At 41.6% G+C, this 21812-nt stretch overlaps 1 protein-coding gene across 5 annotated transcripts in view; it reads left to right on the forward strand.

Moving 5' to 3' along the window:
• The window catches only part of mob2a (MOB kinase activator 2a), a 56926-nt gene that overhangs the window by 26779 nt on the left and 8335 nt on the right, over positions 1-21812 (forward strand). Inside the window, exon 1 of one of the 5 annotated variants that reach the window (XM_026176519.2) lies at positions 16514-16741. The exons of the other annotated variants lie outside the window; for them this stretch is intronic. Within the exon in view, the coding sequence (XP_026032304.1) occupies positions 16626-16741 (116 nt within the window). The 5' untranslated portion in view covers positions 16514-16625. Of the gene's footprint in view, positions 1-16513; positions 16742-21812 lie in introns of those variants that run through there. 5 annotated transcript variants of the gene reach the window in all.

Consider the following 21812-nt stretch of genomic DNA (forward strand, 5'->3'; position numbering starts at 1 on the left):
TTTGGCTGTGCAACACTGTTTGTTTTTTTTGGACACAGTGTTCCAGCATAAAGGGACAGGGGAACGTTTTTCCTCGTCTTCTGTTTCCCCTGGTGTTTGCAGAACACTGGACTTAACAGACTTTGCTCTTTAAAAGAAAAAAGTAAATGTTCCCAGTTTGTTTTTTTGTCCCCCCCCCCCCTCCCGCAGATAGACCTAGCACGGCTATGCAGAGCTTTAGTTTTAAAAAAATCTGACTGGCTTACTGGCATGCACGTAGCTGGTTATTGTGCTTGAAAGAGAGGCTAAGATGATATAGGCTCTTGGGCAGTTGGAGCAGAAAGATTCTGGTTCTTCTCTCTTGTGGTTTTAGGGCTAGCCACTCGAAGCGTGCCCCAACTGCTGTATAAAGTCTAAATATAGCTTTCTAGTCTTAAAGGACCATTTTGATGGTGAGGGTAAAATTGTAGCTTTAACACATCCACCACAGCTGGATTCGATTAGGCCTCAGTGGGATTCAGAACTTTGTTTACACTTCATCGCTACTTTTAGCATGAATAACAGCCTGTCGTTTCTGTGTGTGCGTAATGTAAATCTAAAGCTCTGCATGTGTTAAATGCTGTTGGTGAAATGCACACAGAAGCCTGGTAAAGGCAGGGCTTATGCCAGAACTATTTAACTATTCTCCCCCCATCATGGTGAAGGCAGGGGTGGGACCTGATCCTGATGTCTCTTGGGCTCATTAAGCCAAAATGGGCTCTCAGGTCTATTTTTAGCTCTTCTCTTCCTTTGCGACTTCATCAGCCAATCAGATGTCTTGGCAGTGATGTTATATTTCTTGATTAATGTGTGTTTTAGGAGGCACACCCATCTGAACGGGTCCTCGTTGACCTCGACTCGAGGCAGCCCTGGGTCCGCTGGGCTCCGGTGTTTAAGCTTTCAACGGTAGCATTGTGTGAAGTAGAAAACGCCTGCCAGCACTCCAACAATCACTGTCAACTCCAATGTCGATCATGTTATTTAGAACAAAGCCATCTGAAACGTCTGTCGTCGTATGACGCAAGTAAAATAAAACTGACTTGGCTTTAATTACTTGGCCGTTGTATTATGTTTCTGTCCAGTCAGTAGCTTTGATTTTTATACATAGGCAAAATCGGGGGAGGAAACATGTGTATAGGCAAGATAAAAATTGCTTTCAAGTCTAAAATATGCAAGTGGCATCATTCTAATGGCCAGCAGGGGGCAGAATTCAGGGGTATAGAATTCTACATGGACATAAACCGTATTACCTCTGGAAATGTTATCCAAATAACTTAACCGATAAAGCAGGGACTGCAGTCACTTTGCTGTGAGAGTGCTGATACATTTAGCCAATATAATATAATACTTTAATTTGAATGATGAAATATCTGAAAATTAACTGCAAACATATTATTAGAAGCATATTGTTCGATCACATATATGTAGTGTACTATATCCTAGTGTTTTTGTTTTAATTGAAATTTAACCCTTTTATTACCGATACATTAAAGACAGGAAGCTAACACGGCCACGTCTACATGTTCGTGCCACTGTTTTAATCTTGCGTGCTTCATTTCTTTCTTTCTGTTGGTAGATTGTCTCGTCTAACCAAGGGAGCAGAAAATACTTCTTATTCTTGCTGAGCGTGACTGTCCTGATGAGTTTCGATTAAATAGCTGAATTAAAATGGTTTCAGTCTCGTTGGCGGTTATCTAAGGAACCCCTCACTAAGATCTTTATGTATTGTAACTAGAGCTGGGCGATATGAGATTTTTTCATATCACGATATGTTTTTTTCATTTCAGGCGATAACGATATCTATCACGATATAAGCCAAATAACTATATTTGTAAGATTTAAATGTGCCGTTGCTCACAAGTAAAATGTGAAATAATCAGCAGCTTGTTTTTAAATATTTATTTCCCATAATAAGTTCAACAGGGTAGATGTACTTAAGGAACATGAGACTTTTTCAGCTAAATAAAGGCAAATATTGCAAACTACACAAAAGGCAGCCGCTAAAGCGTTTAAGTTTCAAAATAGAACAAATGAAACAGACTAAATTGTCAATTCCACTTAGAAACAAAATATTAATTCTAAAAATAAATCTTAGTTTGTTTTACAGAAGAACAGACAAAACTGACTAACTTTTGTCAATATCAAATAAACTGAGAACTAAAAGGAAATTCTCAATCTCTCCTTGTTGTATAGCTTAGCTTTTCAAACAGTTTTAACAGTTACTTTAGTCTGACAAAAGCCGAATGATGAATTAGCGCTTCCAGTCAGAGACTGAGGCTACGTCCACACGTACACGGGTATTTTTGAAAACTGAGATTTTCCGTTTTCGTTTTAAAAAAATAATCCCGTCCACACATAAAGGCAGAAATGAAGGAAAACGCTGCTATGAACATGCCAAAGCAGCAGGTGGCGCTAGATTCCTAACCGTGCAGAAATGTTGGCCAATCAGAAGTCTAGAAGCCTCGGTGGGAAAAAGTAAACAAAGCTGGGGCATAGAAGCAGAACCGAGTCGTATGTGTGGAGGGACAGTAACTGTGTGTATATGTAAGCATTTAAACACTGCAGAGAGTAGAATTAACAGTAACACTATTGTAGAAATTCATTTCACCGAAACAATAACGTGGCGCACAGTGTGACGCATGCACCAGTTTATTGTATTTCCAGACTTGCTTTCGGCACAATTTACAGTGCACGCTACTCTGTTTTTTGTCAGACTTGAAATAGCTGAAATACCTTCACACTACGGAACTTCTATGGCTCTTCCGTTCGACAATCTCTCCGGCATTGGAACCATCATCTGTTTTCTCTTCGGTCACGCTCGGTTGATTTTTCTAGTCGGCACACTCATTTCCTCCATTACCCGCTGGCTGCTTCCCAAACAAACACACGTGCGGCTTGGCACTTGTGCTGTACGTAACAAGTCACGCGACGTGACGCTGCGGCTGTGATTGGTTCGGCTCTGCGCTACTTAATTTGGATTGGCTGACCTTTTTTTTTTTTTTTTTTTTTTAAGAGGACAAGAGCGGCGAGGTCTATCGCGATAGCTTAATTTCTCTATCGAGTAAAAGTTATATCGCGATACATATCGTTATCGTTCTATCGCCCAGCTCTAATTGTAACGTGTAGAAACCATTCTCGTGCTCTCACATACTCTTTGCACCCACAAACTCACAAGAATTGATTTTTCCAGGGTCTCTTCCAACGCAACACTCCTGAGGCAACTACTGCTGTTGGAGTTGAATCCAAGGTCAGGGTTTCATTCAGTTTTTGAATGTCAGAGTTGTGGTCGTCAGACCTCTCTACACAATTACAGCATGAAACAAAGAGAAAATTTCAGTTTTGGCAGCATTTTGTGGTTCAGCGTTTCTCTACCCGTAAGACATGTTGCTGACACGTCGCTGGAAAGCGGCTGCAGTCAGACTGTAAGGCTCCATCACATGACAAAGCTTGTGTATGTTTGCTTGCAGTGGGTCACTTGGTTAGTTTTATAATGTGCGGTGTAGAACAATAGCTGTGTGTCGTACTAGCAGAGCAGACCATACTGGATGCCATGTGTCTCTCATTAGGCTGTCTTTGGCAGACCGGGCTGCTGTCACAGAGCTGAGCTCAACAAGAACACCATTCTCCACCAACAAGCCCCGCGATCCTTCCCCTCAGCCCAGCGGGCTCCCTTATTCTGTGGCTCACGGTCACTCAGATTGATTGGAAATGCTCAAATTTTTCAGGAAAGTTTGTTGAAACGACTAATGCCTAGGCATGCCATATAACCATTATCTATTCAATTCCTGGAAAAAGTGAATGGAATTATTTCCTGTGGCTTTGTGTTGTACAATAGGCAGTATTTATCATTCCAACTTGAGAAAAAGGCTTACACATCAAATCAAACTGCAAGATCAGCCTTTACATTTTAGATAAGGGCTGTAATATGTAGTCGTTTCTTCTTTTTTTTTAAAATCTGTTGTCCTTGTAACCCGACTAGTGTTTGTCATAAACTACTCCACCCAAATAAATGAGCCATAGAGTTGAAAGTCAACCAGCAGGATATCAAAATCTTAATTCTCACATATATTAGACACTCCCTGACTGGCTGCAAAAAGGCAAATGCCTGCAGTCAGACCGTGCCCTCGTTAAACCTGGTGAATTTGTAAATCGATCTTTATCTGGCCTCAGAACACTGCTGGTTGTAGGGCTGGGCTATATCATACCATTCACGGTAATACCGGTGTAGTTTTGGGCAACGATAGGAAAATGAAATATCGCGATAGAATATGGGTAAAACGCACATGCGCAGTGCCTTTGTTTACATACGCACATGGCGGCGACGCAGAATGAGAAGAGCGAAAGCGGATCGTTGAATGAAACGGACGAACCAGAACTGGTTTGTAAAAATGCTGCAACTTCAGTGGTGTGGGACTGGTTTAGCTTTCGTCCGTCAGATAAACAACAAAGCACTATTTATGGTAGAGCATGCTAGCGGGCCGTCGTTATTACCGTGTTTTTTGGAAAATGCGGCGCACTTAAAATCCATCCTTTGATTTTTCTGAAAATCGACAGTGCCCCTTATAATCCCGTGTGCCTTATGTATGAATTCTGGTTGTGTTTACTGACCTCGAAACGATTTTATGTACACGGCGCTCGAAAATCTGTCAAATGTTTCAGTGCGACTTTGCTAAGCTACGAAGCCGCGCCGCTTGATAGATTGTCGGAGCGTTACGGCTATCGTAGGCAGCCTCGCGGAGTGATACGTACTGTGCTTCAACATAATATTACAGTATTGTGTGTGTGTATAACCTCTTTTTAAGTTTTGTGGATATTATACATGGTTATGCTGAGGATATGTCGGCCAGTTTCCACTGGAAACGCCTTTTGGTTAAACTGTCAGCGAGGAATTTGCTTGTTTAAGTGAAAATACATTGATGGGTTTTTGCACTAATAAAGTTGAGGAGTTGTAAAGTATTTTGTCTAGTGTCAATTATATCGTCAGTTATATCGTTATCGCAAATTTTCAAATGTATATCGTGATAAATATTTTTGGTCACATCGTCCTGCTCTACTTGGTTGGTTTTGTAATGTGTGATGAAAATGAAGGCGTGTTGAATAACTGTCAGATTGTTTATTGAACTCAGCTGAAGGAGGAGGAGGAAAAACAGCTTCATCAAAAGCATGGCTTTACCAGTTTGATCTTCTCTCCAAACTGGTTCTTCAGTGATGAAACCATGACTCAGTGCCAGACAGTCCCTTTATCTGTGTCACTGAAGTTGTTGCCATCTCCTGGGAATAATCAGTGCATTAGAAACACAGTAAGGGATTGTGGTACAATATCATCCATGTCTAAGGTGCCCAGAAGAGAGGAAATAATCCAAACAGGTCAAAAATCCCCCCCAAAAAATTCCAGTGCCTCCTGTAGCTTCTAGTCCTGATGAGTCAAATAAAAAATATGAATACTGTTAATGGGAACAAGTAAAAATCAATTTAAATGACAAACAGCCACTGCACAACTGGAAAAAGCATATTGTTTTTTTTCTGTTTGTTTCTCACTAGTTTGAGGCTTTCCTCTGCACATGCCCAGTAGGAGACGTCTTATCACCCAGCATCTTAATGTGGAAAGAGATATTTGAAGAAATGAGGCATAAAGGGGTATCTAAACAAGGACATCTGCTTTTTAATGAGTTCTTCTGGGCTTAATTTCCTGACGGTGTAACCTGACGTCCTCCATATAAACATAACTACACATCGTATTGACGCAGAATCCATTTTTTGCGGTTGGCCCGTTCAGCACCGTTGATGAGAGAATAACTGTCATCATTTCAGTATAAGCATGCATAAATGTCAGTAAATTCTTGGAAAGAAAATGCAAAATGTGCTAAGAAGTAAAAAAAAAAAAATTTAAGGGACAAACATATTTGTTCCTGGAACAAATAAACTGAACACAACAAGATTGGGGTGATGTCAGCCAGTTACCTAGGTTACGCTGTACATTCACCACAAAAGTCTAAATCTGCCGTTAGTCAGTTCACATGTTAAGCAAGCTCTGTCCATCTTGCCTTAACTGACTGTCCTCTACGTTCACCTGCCCTCTAGTCACTGCAGAGGGCAGAGCCTCACACAAGAGGCTGGTTGCATAACACAGTCTGTGTGTGTGTTTCAGAAGCAGCCCTGTTCTGCTGGCTCAGGAGGAGTACAAAGAGATGGCCTTGCACTAACCTCACCTCCGCATTTAGATTCTCTCAGTCAGCAGCACACATGCTTAAATCAAAAACCATTCGACCACTTCGCAGGTTTTTTGTTTCTGAAGTATCCTTTTCCAGTTTGTGGCAGCGAAACAATAACAAGGTGAAGACGGTACTCTCCACGTTACCTATCAGTGCAGTTTAGACAAATGTTACCCAAGAGTGTTTGTGTGTGTGGCAGCAGGTGCCCTGTAGGCATCGGAAAACGTGTTACAGCTGCATGGTGGCCCAATTGGCAAGTGGATAATGGCTTCATTGTGTTGGCTCAGTTTCTCGGTTGGTCAGGTGGCAGGAAAGGGGCGAGACAAATTTCACTACCAAAACAACGTGTCTGGAGGCTTTGTACAGGCTGTAAAGGTGGCGGGTTGTTGCAGAAGCAGCCCACATTTTGTGTGTTTAGCCTCTGGCAACAACAGACCCATTTGAGTGGAGAGGGGAAGTGCCTGGGCGTCTCATTTCCTGTTTGTCAAGCTTGTCCCATGCAGTTGTGAAAAGGGAGGGGTGGTCTGGTTCTGTCTAATTGAACACTGAATTTGGTGGTCAGTAGGTAAGACATCCTTGTTTGTACTATTAAAAATAAAAAATAAAATGCAGTCACATGCATGGCTGCGTAATTGGCTCTATGCTGCAGTGCCTCTGGAGGCTGAGTCTCCTCATTTGTTTCAATTAACTGCTATCTGACATGTCGCTGTTACCAAAGAGAGAAGACGAGGAAAAATAAGCTTTATTAAGATTTTAATTTCACACCTTAAAATCAAAGCATCGTAGGACGTAGGACGACTCCTACGCTCAGACGTAGGAGTCGTCCACAGAGATTGATTATTGGACAATCAGAGGGTGGAAACTGTGGCTCCCGAGAAAGCAGTGGTGCTGCAGAGTGCTGACTCCAGTTTGTTCTGAGGCAGCATTCATTTAAAGGTTGTGTGCCAAACAAGCACTCACCTCAGATGCCCTTTTTGTAGCCATAAAGCTCTTCTGCTTGTGATGAGCACAATGCCACCAAGACGCACACACAGTCTTTTGTGAAGTCTTTTGTGTTGCGGACAGATGTGCTTACTTCACTGGCAACCAGCCCATCCCCCACGGTGAGAGATGATGTCACTGCATAAGCTCATCTTCCCAGGTGGTAGATGGATCCTCCCCTGTTTACAGCCAATCAGAGGCTTGTTTACACCTGAATCCCCTGGCACGGAGACGAACAGACACACTTTCTTACGTGGCTCTGTAGTCATCTGCTGATCTCATCTCACCGAAAAGGTGAAATTAGTCTCAAATGCGTCTCACCACAGCTCATCCTTTCACTTGTATTCTGCGGAGGAAAACCCAAATATTACTGCTCATCAGTGAAACGGCTCCATTAGCATCTATTGATTTGACCTGTCCTGTGTCTTCTTTCCTTCAATCTCTTTTCTTTCCTTGTTCTTATACTGGCAGCAGCTGCCTATGCCCACATCCTTCTCTTTTTCATTGACGTGCCACGAGGATGCTGAATGGAAAAAGGGGAGATCAATCTTTATGTACACTTGCTTTCAGTGCGTCAGTGTTTGTGTAGCTCAGTAAGATTGTGTACATGTATTACTCTGCAAACACAGGACATGTCACGGAGGTTTTTTGCTATATCTGAAGTCGTCTGTGAATTGCCCTCAAATAGCAAAACATGAGTAGCTTTGTATTTCTGTAACATTTGCTGCCTTTCTTTCCCCTCCTAAATCCTCCTGTCCTCTCCTTTACCAAGGCTGCCTCCTCGCTACCATCACACTAACATGTGCGCACTGTCTTTTTCCTCTTGATTAGCCACCAGGGATGGGCATTTACAGACATGGCTGCGTGATCTTCTGTCACTGCGAATCATCGTAACAAAGGTCTTTGGGTTGGACGCGGTTACATTCTAAACAAAGTGCAGCTCGGTCCGAGTCTTTCCGAGCTTCTGCAGTTTAGTCTCAGAGCTGTTGTTGTTATGATTGGGTGTCCGTAAAAGGCGTTGCTGGTGGTTAAAACCTCCCTGCCTTCTTTCCAAGTATCTTCCTTGGAGAGATCAGACTTCCTCTCTGGGCAGCAGAGCTGTTGCACAAACACAGTCACATGTTACAACGCTGTCTGTACACCTCTAAGCCGATTAGATGTTAAAATGCGCACATCAAAGGTTTAAAATTGCTCATATTTTCCAGCCGCCTCGTTTTTGCTTTGTAAATTTGTTGGCTTCTTTGAGTCACATGCTTCTTTTCACCTTTTTGTGAGCTCCTGGGTGTGACTGCTTCCTGCAGCTTCATCACTCCCACAATTAATCGGGCTTACACAATGGACCAGAGTTTCCTCTGCTATCAGATGGTGAAGAGATCTCGTCTAGTCATCAAGGAGGTGGATGTTGTCTCGTTTTCTTCTTTCTTTCTTTTTGTGCTTGTCCTCTCAGAGCTTTTTGGTTAGATTAATAAACTTCCTCTCTGCTTAAGAGTCTGTTTATCCTTTGTTTTTGATGTTGTACCCATATCCCTGAGTTATTAGGGATATGAATTATTACCCTTGGCCTCCTCATTTGACCCAGCAACTGTTTTGATAATCAGAGCAGCAGATGTGAGTTGGCTGATTTAAAGCCAGCCAGGCTCTCGGGGGCTTGTTGTGACTACGACATGTCAACTATTGTACAACACGCACTCTAGCTAATGGATGTGTAACAGTCTGTGGAGACAAGTGTTGGAAGAGCATTTCTCAAAGTGCTCATGTTACTTACTGAGCTGAATGTTGAAAACAAAGAAAGAGGAGCGATCCTTTCAAATGGACTCCTCAGACATTCGGCAGTCGCACTACCTGCAAACCTGCCTTACAGATGGGTTAAATGGTTCATTTCAGACAGTGGATCACAAACTGAGAGGCAGCCCAAAAAAACAACTTACAAGAACTTTTTGAGTTTATGTAACATTCATGGGTTCACTTGAAGTAGTATTTTACCCCTGAAAACCCCACTATTGTCTATAGAAACTTTACATTATAATAACAAATGTTTAAATGCATATATACATATAAATTGTCAAGAAAATGGACCAGTGTGAGAGCCCAGTGGGCAGGGGGCAAAGCACAGATAAGTATGACTTGTTCACTATTTATTGGTGGCTACAGTTTACCAAGTTTAGAGCAGGCCTGCTATCTCCACGGCCCCCGGGTTAAAGAGCAGAAGGACATTGGCCAGGCTGGAGAAAAAAGCAAATGAAACGGCAACATACCAGACAGTCTGACGGAGGAAATTGAGATCTTTCCTCTGGGAAATAGGAAGGGTTTGGGGGGGAAACCCTTCATCTCTCGTCTCTGTTTGTGTCTGTGTTTCTCTCACAGGTTGGGGAGGATGCAGTGATATACAGTATACCTAGAAAGAGATGTCTGTCTGTGTACGTGTGCATTAACAGGCAGACTAATGCGATATGGCATTGGATTTTTAACAGCAATACAGATCTCATCAGCTGGTTTTTAAGGCATTGTTGTTAGTGTCGTTTGAAATTTCTCTTAGGTATGGCACTGTGCCATACCTGTCTTTTATGTAGTTCAGGTTTCGAGCGTTTGTCACATTTACCTTTCCCACGTTTCATCACTTCAAAAATTGATGATATAAAATATGTCAACCCAGACACTGAAGCAAACGGGCTGCTCTGCATCAGTAAGTCACTCATTCCTCGTCGTCATCTAGTTTTCACTCCGAAACCCAATTACTTGAGCTTAAATGTCCATTTTAAGGGAACATTCTGTGCTTTCAGTCAGTATGTGGTGGTGCGAGTCTGTTCCTGGAAGCGCTATAGGATACTTGCGTCCACATTCCCCTCAATAGGAAATGTGTGTCTAAATACCCTTACTTAGGAGTTAATGAGCTGGATCAGAGCAGACATGCACAGCCCTGCAGCAAAAAGCAGAAGGCTACCCAAACTGTGCAGAAACCCCACACTCTGCTCTTTACCCCGTGCATCATTTTTACTTTTAAGAGTCACCAACAGTTTCTTCACTGCTTTGCGATATTTCTTTTCATTTTGTTTTGCCAAAGCCTGTTTCTACTTTGTTTCTTTTTTTTAAGGTCCATTCTAGCAGTTTCATCTCATTTTGTTGTTTTTTTGTTGTTATTTTTTTTTCTCTTGGAACCCTGAAAAGAGAGCTCTGTTCACCCCAAAGCCCCGTGGTCTACCCAATCATACTCCACCCTTCACACATACATCCTGTGCAAACATGGGCGTCACCTCCATCTTATTTCCCGCAACCTCCTCTTTCCATGATGCTCTTTCTTCTCCATCCTTCCCCCTTCCACCTTATTCTCTGCTGGCCTCCCTAACACACACACACACACACACACACACACACACACACACACACACAGAGACTACTACTTGTGCTCCGACGCAAACAGCAGCTCAAGTCTGACCACAGCTCTTCTTTATGTTACAAGTTCCCCTTTTCTTGCCTCATCCTGCCCAGCTTTACTGAAAAGTTGTTAAAATATTATTCCCCGTGTCCTTTTCACACTATATTTTCTTTTATGTTCATCTTACTCAACCGACACCAGCAGTAGTGGAAACTAACTCATTAAATTTTATAGTCTTCAAAGGATGCTGGCATCTGTAACGTCAGCACAGCTATGGTTCGGTTTCAGGTGGCAAAAAAAAGCACACAGAAACTTAACACACACATCTAAGCATCCACACCCAGGGATGGAAAAGTGGAGTGGAAAACTGTGTCTAGCTGTGAGGTTGTGTAAGTTTCAAACAATGTCTGCCTTGAGAGGTCTTTTTCCAGTGGTGGGAAGATGCCTCTCAGCTTCTTCTTCTTCTTAGATGAAAAAAGGAAAAAATGTATTTCTTTGCGTTGTCTGTTTCCTGGTTTGATGCAGCTGTTCATTGCCAGTAGATGGCAATGTTGATCTCACACCCAAGTCATACCTGTGTGGTCCTCTTCTCTCAGCCTGTGCACTGCTTGTTTGTTGTTTGTTTGTTTTGTTTTATTTAAACTGTAACCTGCTGCTAATGTTTTGCTTTGGTTCAAAAATGTTCTGAATTTTATCTGCAGTTGGGGAATCATTAAGATAAGTCTGTGTGCATCCAGGAATTTGCACAATCGCAGGAAAAGAGATTTTTCCTGGTCTTTTTTCAAGTCTATACGGGGTTCTGGGAACATGTGAAGGAAAGCTTTTGTGTCTCCAGCAGTGCAAACTTGTTACATTTGCACATACCTACATTTTTACAATGTTTAAGTTTATATCTAAGTGTTCCAAAACTTAGCCACATTCTCTTGGTTCTTCTTGATGAAGGAGAATCTCTTATAAGCACCATTTTATAGATTATTGCAGGTCATCTGTCTCTCCTTCCTCTAGACTGTTAAATTTAAATAAAAATTGAACATGCCATGTCATTTTAAGCCTTGGAGGTTGTGTTTTTGTGTCTGTGTTTTGGGGGGCTCTTTGTGCGCTGTTACACTTGACAGACAGGCGTTTGGCTGGTCCAAATGGTGAAGTGCAGGATAGATAGAGACTCTCCCCTCCTAAGGAATGCAGGGAGGAGGAGTGCAGCGGGCAGCCAGGGCATGCTGTGACAACCTCCCACATGATCTAAACTCTTTCACTCTTTGCTTCTTCTTCTTGCTTTTAACTGTTATTAACACTTTTTCTCTTCTGTTTTTCCCCTTGCGTCATTCTCTGCAGCTCAAACCTCTCACTTTATCACTCTCACTAATCTTAACTCCTTGCTCATTCCCATTTCCTAGTCTCCCCCCACCCCCCCATTTCATCCATTTCTCTCTGTTTCATTCTCAGTCATTTCTCACTGACATAATCCACGTAGCATCCATGTCGGTGATTTATAAGGATTTGGATACGAATCTGGAATTTCTCATCTCATGTCTGCTTCTTGCTGAAGTCCTGTCTTCCTTTAGCTTTAAACAAGAAAAAACCCGTCCTCCTGTCTATTACACTCTCTCTGCTTTCATATTGAAATCAACTCTGTGCCAAAGGTTTGCAGCAAAATGTCTGAACTCCAGACTAAGCTGACTTGTAACTCGCTTACAGATGCAGCAGCAATTGATCAGACAGGTCAAGTTCTTTGATGCCATTGCTGTTTTTAAATAGAGCATGAAGTTGGAACTCTATTATGTTTGTGCATGAAGTGCTCACATATACCTCCCAAACAAGAATGTCCAACTGAACTGTGAGCCAGAATCGAATGCTCTTGATCTCCTTCAGTTCAGTCTTAAAGTAACTCTTCTCTTTGTTTAACAAAGCTGTGTTTGCAGAAAGCAATGACATGTCTTTGCTTGTAGCCCTTCCCCTACAGGAATGTAGAGCAAAGAAGAGATGACGCAAAGGACACGAGAGCATATGTGCAAAGATTCACAGGCATAAAGGTCGAAGGGAGAAAGTGGTGAGCAAAGACTAGTTAGTCTCTGTAAGGGGCTTGCTGAATTATTGTAAATGTTTAATGCCATGTGCTTCATATGAGTAGCAAGTTGAGATGGTGTTAAAAGCACAGCTGCTTGTTGCACTCTTTATAAGCCCAAAATGGTCTGTAGCAAGTAGGTGTAAGCACTTTCTAGCTGATCGTAGTCATTGAAGCTGCCTTTTTTGGCTGGTGTTTGCACAGACATACAGACCATACGTGCCCATTTATCTCCACAGTTTTTCAGAAGAAAAGGGAGAAAATTACCAATGTTGGTTTTTTTCCTTATTTTTGATTAATAGGGAGGCATGGTAGCAGATGCTATATTTTTATTAAACAGATTTTCTTCTGCAGTTATGTACTGCAGGCCAGGTCGCTGGGTTCATGGTCCAAAGTTATCTCCCTGGCCCTGCTGACCTTTATCCGTGCCTATAGAAACCCCCCAGGCTCTAAAGACCTTCGGTCTGTGCTGTTGTTACTGCCTAAGACCTTACCTAAACACAGTGCACACTCCCACATGCCCAGAATGCAACACCAACGGGTCATATCGAGCAACTTGGAACTACTGTTTCCGATTCATTTATTTTGGGTTTTAACACGGTTGGGTCCCTGAGCTGTTTGTCATTTTGACCCCAGCGATGATTGGCTGGAGATTCACTGTGGCCTGACCAGGACTGGTCTGTTGCCAGGCCCCAAGGCGCATCTGCTATGGTCGTGACTCATGTAGCTCTGGCCTGGAATCAGTGTTTTCTTTGTTTTAAATACGTGGAATTTGTCCACTGACTTTCAGACTCAACCTGTTGAGCCAGCTCCAGAGATCGCTGTTCACAAACATGTTTTATCCAGAATCTTGTATTCCACTTTAAAACCTTTTAGTGATAACGAAAACTTTCAGCAGATTTTAACACATAAATATGAATTTTATCTATGCCTTATGCATTGTTGCTCATAACGTCAATGCTGTGGTGAATGAATATCTTACATTTCTTACAGTGCTTATTTTTCTTATCTGTTGGTCTGATCAGTTCTGACTATAATTATCATGCTTAATGTTGTTGTTTGGGTTTTTTTTTTTTTTACCGACATCACATTAGGGCTTCATTAGGCATCTGTCAGTATCAGTGATGTCGGTGTTTCCATAAATTGCCTCTGTTTATTCTTTTATTTTTTTCCACAAGCGTCCTGTTTTGTAATTAAATCCAATCCTTTGGTATCTCTTAATCAGGGTGGTCGTTTTTGATTAGTTTAACATCCTTCAAGCAGCTTCCAGGTACTGATAAAGTCAGTCTTTCTGTGGTTTTGCTTGTTAAACTAATCTGCAAATTGTTGTTGCTGTGGATTTTACATCCGTAACCTTTTTATAGTGGAAAAAAGTTGCTACACTTTCTCAAGAACTATGCCTTACCCACAAACAAATGGATGTGTGTTCAGAGAATAGAAATTTGATCCTGTATCTGCATTACTGGCAGGTCATTACAGGACTTGGCCTTTTCTATCCAACCTTTCCTGTGAAAGCTTTGCTGTGTTATTAGTAATTTACAGCAATATCTGTTTTGTTGAAAGCAGGTAGCCTTGTCTGCGTATTTGAAGGGGAGGACGCTAGCAGGGAGGGAAGAGTAAACCTCTGTGTGAGAGACAAAGGAATGTGGCAGTTGGTTTCCATTCACGTCAGACGTTGCATAAGAGAGGTCCGACTTGTGCATCATCAGAATCCAAATGGTCACACAGCGCTGCAGACTGCAGTCGTGATCACATATCGCCCGTTTAGTAAAAGAAGGGTCTATTTTAGGTTAACAAGCTCTGCCTCCTCTAACTTTTATCCCCGATTCGCTAAACGTTTTGTTCCCACAAGCGATTGTCGAGGCCAAGCGCTCAAATGATGTTTTCTATTTTCAGTGACCACTTGGGTCCAATAGTTAGAAGCAAATTAGTGGAAAGTTCCTCAAGCATGGGATTTCCATTATAGCGACACACTGTTTTCTCATGATTACATGTAACACTTTAAACAGCAATATCACACTGTGATAGACCACATAAAAATGTGATTTTAGTGTTTATGATGTCCTGTAATACCTTATTATAAAATTTCTTTTCTTTTATTTTTCATCATTAAAATGACAGCAAAAAGGGAATGAAGAGAATGAAACTATTAGCAGTTTGAAGAAGTTCCCGAAATGACAGTAAACACAAGCAGAAAATGACCAAGAATTTGATGAAAATTTGCTGTACATTTTGCAATATTTAGAACTTTTTTTTTTTTTTTTTTTAAATCTTCCTGAGACCTGTAGACTTTTGATAATGAGCTAGATACAACATACCGACCACAGCCCCAACACAAACTACCCCCACGTCTGATTATATATCCCTTTCTTACCTCTTGCTTACACAGTGACTGGTTAAGCTGCTCACTTATTTGTTCCTGCTTACTCACCCTAAGACAGACACCCATGCCCCCCACCCTTTTATTTTTTTAAACGCTTTCTGTAGTCTTTATGGTGAGGCATGCTGATACTATTATTAGCATCTTAAGAACAGAGTCTGTGCCCTGTTCTGGTCTCTGTCTCGCTGTCTCTCTCCCCTCTTCCCCAGACTCCTCACAGCTGGTATCGGGGCCAGAGCCAGACTCCGTGTGCACCCGTAATGTGGTATGCAGGATGTGGGTGCAGAAAGGAGCCTATCCTACTCGCTGTCTCTTAAAATTTCTTTCTATTTTTTTTTTTTTTTTTGATCATATAAGGGTTACCCATAAACAAGTACTACATATTCCTTACACACTCTGACAGTCTCATTCATCTTGCTCTTACAACTGCATTCCCCAACTCAAGGCATGCACATAGCGCTACAGAATCCCATAGATTTGTGTCCATGCATGAATCTATACTATAGCCGGGCGCATGAAGTTTTGTCTGAGGAGACTGAGCAAAAACAGACAGTAAAGGAGTGAGGCGGTGAAATGCGCAGAGAGAGAATAAGAGGGCTCATCTGTTGTAAGGCAGTAATTAGAGGGAAGAACAGCGAGGGAATGATAGCTTAGTAACACTAGTTGTAATCTTCTCATGAATGGAACACCTTCCACTTGTCTGTGTTCATTTACACTAGCACATTTTATACTTAAGTGTTGCCGCTTCAGCTCTCTACTGATAATTTAATTAGAATTTATATCATACATGTGCTTTAAGAAAAAATATCAAATAAGAAATGCAAAGTAACCTCCAGATGTTTTTTACAGATCTCCTTTTGGCTTTTAAGCAGGCTTTGTTTGATTGGCTCACTGGTTCTTCAGCTTTTACAGCATGTCTGAACTCGCCTGACTGCTGCCAGCCTATCATAAATTGACTCAGTTGAAGTTCAGAATGAACAGGAGGAATGTTGCACAGCATCCAAGACAATTAAAGTGAACGAAGGTTTTAATGGTTATTTTAACACAGAAATAAATGTTTTTTACCTACACTTGCAACGCTTTTCATCCACAATTTTCAATGTCGGCAGATGAGTTTGAGCATTATTTAAAATGCATATATTGGTTTTAGTTATATTTGCACCAACTTATTTTGTGAAAGTTAACAACTTTAAGCATACATATGCAGTATCACTGTTGTAAACCCAGAAACGGTCATGCTTGTGTAAATCAGCAGGTATATAAAGTCTAGCGACACCTCTTTATTGTTTGTCGTTTACCTGCGGACCACCTGTTGCTACATTGTAACTGCAATTCTGGGGAAAGGCTGAACCACGTCCACATGGGCAGACACTGACGTCACCACACCCCACCCCTTTTGCACGTTTTTTCCCCTCTGCGATTGGACGAGAGCAATAGAGGAGGAGCGCCTTTCTGTAAAGTGTGCTCACAACGTTTTTTTTTCTCTACCCTACAGTGAGTCACACCTTCTGATAAGTCCCAACGTAGTGTTTTTACAGGCAGACTACAGCTTAACAGTATTAAGGAGAGACTCTGACATCTCTCTTCATGTTTTAAGCTATGGTCAGAGACTCTTACTTCTTTTCTGTAGATAAGAAGGTCATGCACCCTCAGAAAAACTCTAAAACCGGACTAAGTTGCAAAATGGTGCTCCAGGCAGTTGGAAAAGTACTAAGGTAAAACTTATATTTTAACTTAAAAGTGTTGTATCTGCTATTCACTTGAGTGTTGCTTTTAATGAAGCCGAAGCAGTGGGTTGTTTTAGTGTCGTAATGCTGCTTTTATCGAAGACGCAAAAACCCGCGTCGACTTTGCCTGTTTGTTTTTGTCGTCATATTTCACCACCTTCTGATTACAGCAGCGCTAACAGTTAAATATGGTTTGTTTCGTTTTTTTTTAATTTGTTGTTTTTGTATCTAAAGCTAGAAAATCTCTAATCTGTGGTTAAATCAAGATAAACTTGCTGCCTCTTGCCTGCAGTAATTACACAAGTATTGGGCTCCTGTTATTCTGGGGTCAGTGCAAATTATCAGGATCACCTGAAAACTAATAATTGCTTTCGCTGCAGCTCTTAGCAAGACTCAACAAGAGCAGGAGAAATGTGACACTATCTTCTCATCCAGTCTAATCAATTATTAAAGACGCCTGTAGTATTTTAACATACTTAATTGTGTTAGTCACAGAAAAAAATTACCCCCTTTTTCCCTTAAAGTAAAAATGAATAAAAGGTCAAATATTTGCCAAGGTTATGTGTAATTAGCCTCTTAATTTATAAAAAAGAATTTTACTGCTATCTACAGGTCATAATATGAAGGCGCAGACTTAATACCTGAGGAATGCCTGACCCCAATATATGGGTTAACAGTCTGTTTGTGTGTCATACAACGTGATAGAGCTACCCCAGTTATAGAGAATAAATGTGTCTACTCTGTTTGTGTCAGAGGCCCACAGTCATTATGACTGTGTTCCTCCAGGGGACAGACAGTCATGTTAATGCTGTGATGAAGGTTCCTGTTACTTTTCAAGTCTTCGGCCAGGTGTGCTTCTCTTCAAGCAGCAGCCCAAAGGGCACATGCCTCACATCCTGTGGTGTTTTGTGAAGATGTGGAGAGGGATAGTGAGGGGACTCCCCACTATTGTAGGTTCGCTTAACATATTCTAGGCTGGATATAAGAGCAGCATCAGAAAGTGTTGTTGTACAGTATGTTGTCTTTTGCAAGAACAAGTTTTTCTGCTCCGTCTTTCTTGCGAACTCAACACCCGTGCTCAAGAAATGTGCTGATCACCGAGAAACTACAGCCTTAATGTATTTGCGGGGGGGGATGGTTTCAGAAATCTTCAGTAAAACCTAAATAAAATTACCCTGTTTGAGTTAACACCGACCTTATATAATCCTATTTCCTCCTTCAGTCACTGATTCAATGCCCTTGACTTAGACGCTGTTATGAGTAGAGGTTAGACAAAAGATTACTAAGATGGCTTTTAGGTATTTATGCCTTACCCGTTCTCGTTTTTCTACAAGTAGATTGATGGTTGGTGATGATTGGTGTCGAGAAATTGTGCTTTATTTCAGTATGTTGCTTCCTATTGTGTTAAATCAATTCAAGATTACACTCACAGGTGGTTAAGTCCCAAACCCTTGTGTTGTTATGATGATGAGGCTCGAATGTGGTGCTCACAGGGGTTCCTTGCATATTTTGGTAGACTGAGAGCCAGTAAATGGGATGTTTGATAGGATAACAAGGAGAAGTTGCTAGAACAGGGCTAGTAAATAGTGTGTGTGTGTGTGTGTGTGTGTGTGTGTACATTTACATATGTTTAGGTCCGCACCCTGGCTACAGTCCTCATTTACTCATTTGTGAGGCTGCTTTCACCCCCAGTAAAGCTGTTGATTAAGTGGTGACAGCTGCACTGTTGTAGTTTTTGTTTTCTTGTCCAAAAACTAAAATTGGCAAAATATTAAAACTATACTTAACTCTGAATAAGGCAGTACTGACTTAACAAGGATGAACCTCAGGTTTAGTCGATCCTTAAGTCGGTCTCTTTTGTAAGCTCTGTAATGGCTGCTGTGGTGGAGCTTTGGTGCGCTCAGACTGCTTGCTTTTTTCCCTCTTTGTGGTTTTTCAGGGCAGGGTGCCATTGGGTCTATTTAATTTAAGTCCTGAAATAGATCAGCAGACTTGGAGAAAGCTGCTTATTTAACAAAATAGCAGAGTTCATTCACTCTGTTCTGGCCTTATCATTAAATTTCAGTATTATTCAGAGTTTTATCACACTTTTTTAAACTTGACTAGTATAATAATGGGCTTAGAAATGAGAAATAAATTAGAGATGCACTTCAATATATGACTTGATCCTTAAACTATGACGTGTGTTTAAGGTCTGGGCACATAGTAAGGCTTTATTTGCTGTATGACCTCCAGTGGATGCCAGTGCTGATTTCTGATTTGTTTTTTTGGTTGTTGTTGTTTTTTTTGTTTTACTTTTTACTTTATATTTATATTTTGTTTAATGTGCCAGTGCATTTGATCGCTTTTTTTTTTTTTTATCAGTCAGATCAAAGCTCTTCATATAGAAAGCAGCTGTCTTAAAGAAAATGGTAAAAATTGTCAGTGTCACCCGACCAGATTGCATTAAAGCGTCCATATGCCACTCGCTGGATACCGCTGTTATCCAAAAAGCCAATTCAAGCAACAGTTGTGTAATATTTTGCTCGCCTGGAGCCAAAGGCTCAAGAGGAACATGGGTTTTGTTGAACAGGTTTTCTTTGTTTGTGTTCAACTCACAGAAAGAACCAGTAAAAACTGAAAATGTTGTTTGTTTTTCTTTTTCTTTTATTTTAAAGCATTAATGTCAGTGATTTGGTGATATGGAGATGATTAACTATGGAAAGAAGAAGTCGGCATGTTCTGAATACTCCTGAAGCGGTTTAGTCGCCAATTTATGGTGTTAGAGAAACTACTGTAGTTAATTCTCCAAGATGGTGCGGTAATGTAGCCCCATCCGATGGCACGATTAATTTGAACCAGATTCTGGTAATGAGATGTAGGTACGCCAAAAGCAAGTCCAAGAGGTTCCTCCTTTTCTGTTAGATGAGCCTTTTGTAAGAACCAAGCGTATTCAGGATTTATTTGGCCCACAGTCAGAAAATAATCAGCAGTTAACATTTGCACGTCACGTATATGCATGTTTGGCTTGGTTGATGCTCACATGTCTACACAAACAGTCTTTCAGACCAGATAGAACTTGCTTCTTCTACTTTTTCTTTGGTGGGAAAAGGGGGCTACTGCTGTGTGTGCGTGTGCGTGCGTGTGTGTGTGTCTGCGCGCGACACACACAGTGCATTTGCTCTGTACTTTTGGTCTTGTACAAGAGGAAAGGTAGTGAGAGAAGATGGCTTGATGGTGGGGGAGGTGGCATTGCTGGGAAAAGTGAAAGGGTGAGAGTGGATAACGGATGGAGTTGAACAGCTGTCGGGTCAGTTACTCCACAGCTCTGCAGCACTGAACTTTGCCTAACCTGTATAACAGCCCTATTTCCTTTTTGTTTTCATTGCAGATAAACACCAGCAGGTGTTTCTTCCTGCTTCTCGCCATCCACTCGTATATAAATCAGGTTTAAATGTATCTCTCGATTATGAGGCCATATCGTGGACCTGCTTCTGCTGGTGCCAGGCACATGTTCCTTTTCTCCCCCACACTCCTGACTTCTGGATTGCCCTGATCTGCCCCTGATCTGGCGAGGAGAAAGAGGCATCTGATGCCTTTTATGGCAAAAACTTGCCTTGGAGAACATTACCAATCAGAAAGTTGTGTGAAGGGAGGAGTGCTGGCAAAGAGGAAGTTTTCTTTATCCTAAAATAAACTAATGGCTACAGACCATCACCTCCCCTTATCCTCAAATATTCGTAAGAACTGGAGGAGGCAATTGTGTGGGAAAATTATGAAATTACAAAAAGAAAGGCAGGAAATGGCTCAGTGAAACAATGTTTTTAAAAGGATCATTTCACAGGACTTGACCAGTTGTTCTGAAAGGCTTAGCAAAACCTTTGAAACGTTGTGAGAGCTTATGGTATCCAAAGATGAAGCTCTTTTGTCGGGAAAAGCTTTTTCACGTGATAGAACATGTAGCTTACAGCGCAAAACCACACAGACCACATGAATATGTCTGTGCCCTCATGAGAGGGAAGGGGGGTATTTTCTGTTTGTTTTGGCTAGAGGAAGGAAGCAGATGGCGATAAGGAGATATGGGGGGAAAAAACAAGCACTTGAAGGAACTTTTAAATGTGAAAAAAAGATTGGCAATTAAAACTGACTCGGTACAGTTCATAGTGTGGGGTAAATTGAAAGCTGGTTGGGCAGGACAATCAAGAGTAAGTCTAGATAGTTGCAGCTTACAGTTGCACTGTACCCACGTCGTAGATTCAAAGTACAGTGCAAATGGTGCTGTGAGGAGAGAAGGATGGGAGGAAAGGACAGAAAGATGCCTTAAGACACATGAGTGGAGCAACTGGTGAAAGTAGCCTGTCATTAATAATTAACCATCAGCGTGTAATCTCCAGTGTCTCTGTGGTTTTACTTTTGTTTTTTCTAAATGATGCCAAAACGAGCTCAGGTACTGCCTGACGGAAACATCCGAATAATTTCCCAACAAACAAGAACCTTTAGCACCTTTGCAACCTTTGGTGTGTGTCTGCGAGTGTGACTATGCAAGTGTGAGTCTTTCAGTGTTTTCAGACGCATCCAGAAGACAGTTTACAGCTAAGCATTTGTCTGACAGATCAATTAGGAGACAGTGAACATGTAAGGAAATGGGGGCGGGGGTGTCTTAAACATTTACAAAGTAAAAAGCTCCAGGGCTCTGTATCTGTCTGTATTATGTTGACATGCCTTTCCTTGTTTGCTGAGGTGGAAAGCTGGGCGATGCTTCCTGGAGAACGGAATTAAACAGTGAAAGGCTTTTGAACACGGAGCTCTGGCCAAGAGGCCTCGTGCTTTACAGTCCAGTCGTGTTTTGAAAGTGTTTATTAGTTCCCATGGATATCAGCTGGGCCTGTGTTGATCTTCCCTCCTCGCTCCATTCCTTTCTACTTCTGCCTGCTCTCTTTTGCTCTTCTTCCATGAATTTAATACCCTTTTTCATGCAGAAAAACAAGCCAATTAACTTTCCTCCTGTAAACTCCAGTGAGGTGAGCTGTGAACAGGAAGTAAAGGACAGAAGGCAAGAGCCGAGAACACATTGATGGAT

Source organism: Astatotilapia calliptera, chromosome 7 (assembly GCF_964374335.1).
Source record: "Astatotilapia calliptera chromosome 7, fAstCal68.1, whole genome shotgun sequence".
NCBI lineage: Eukaryota > Metazoa > Chordata > Actinopteri > Cichliformes > Cichlidae > Astatotilapia > Astatotilapia calliptera.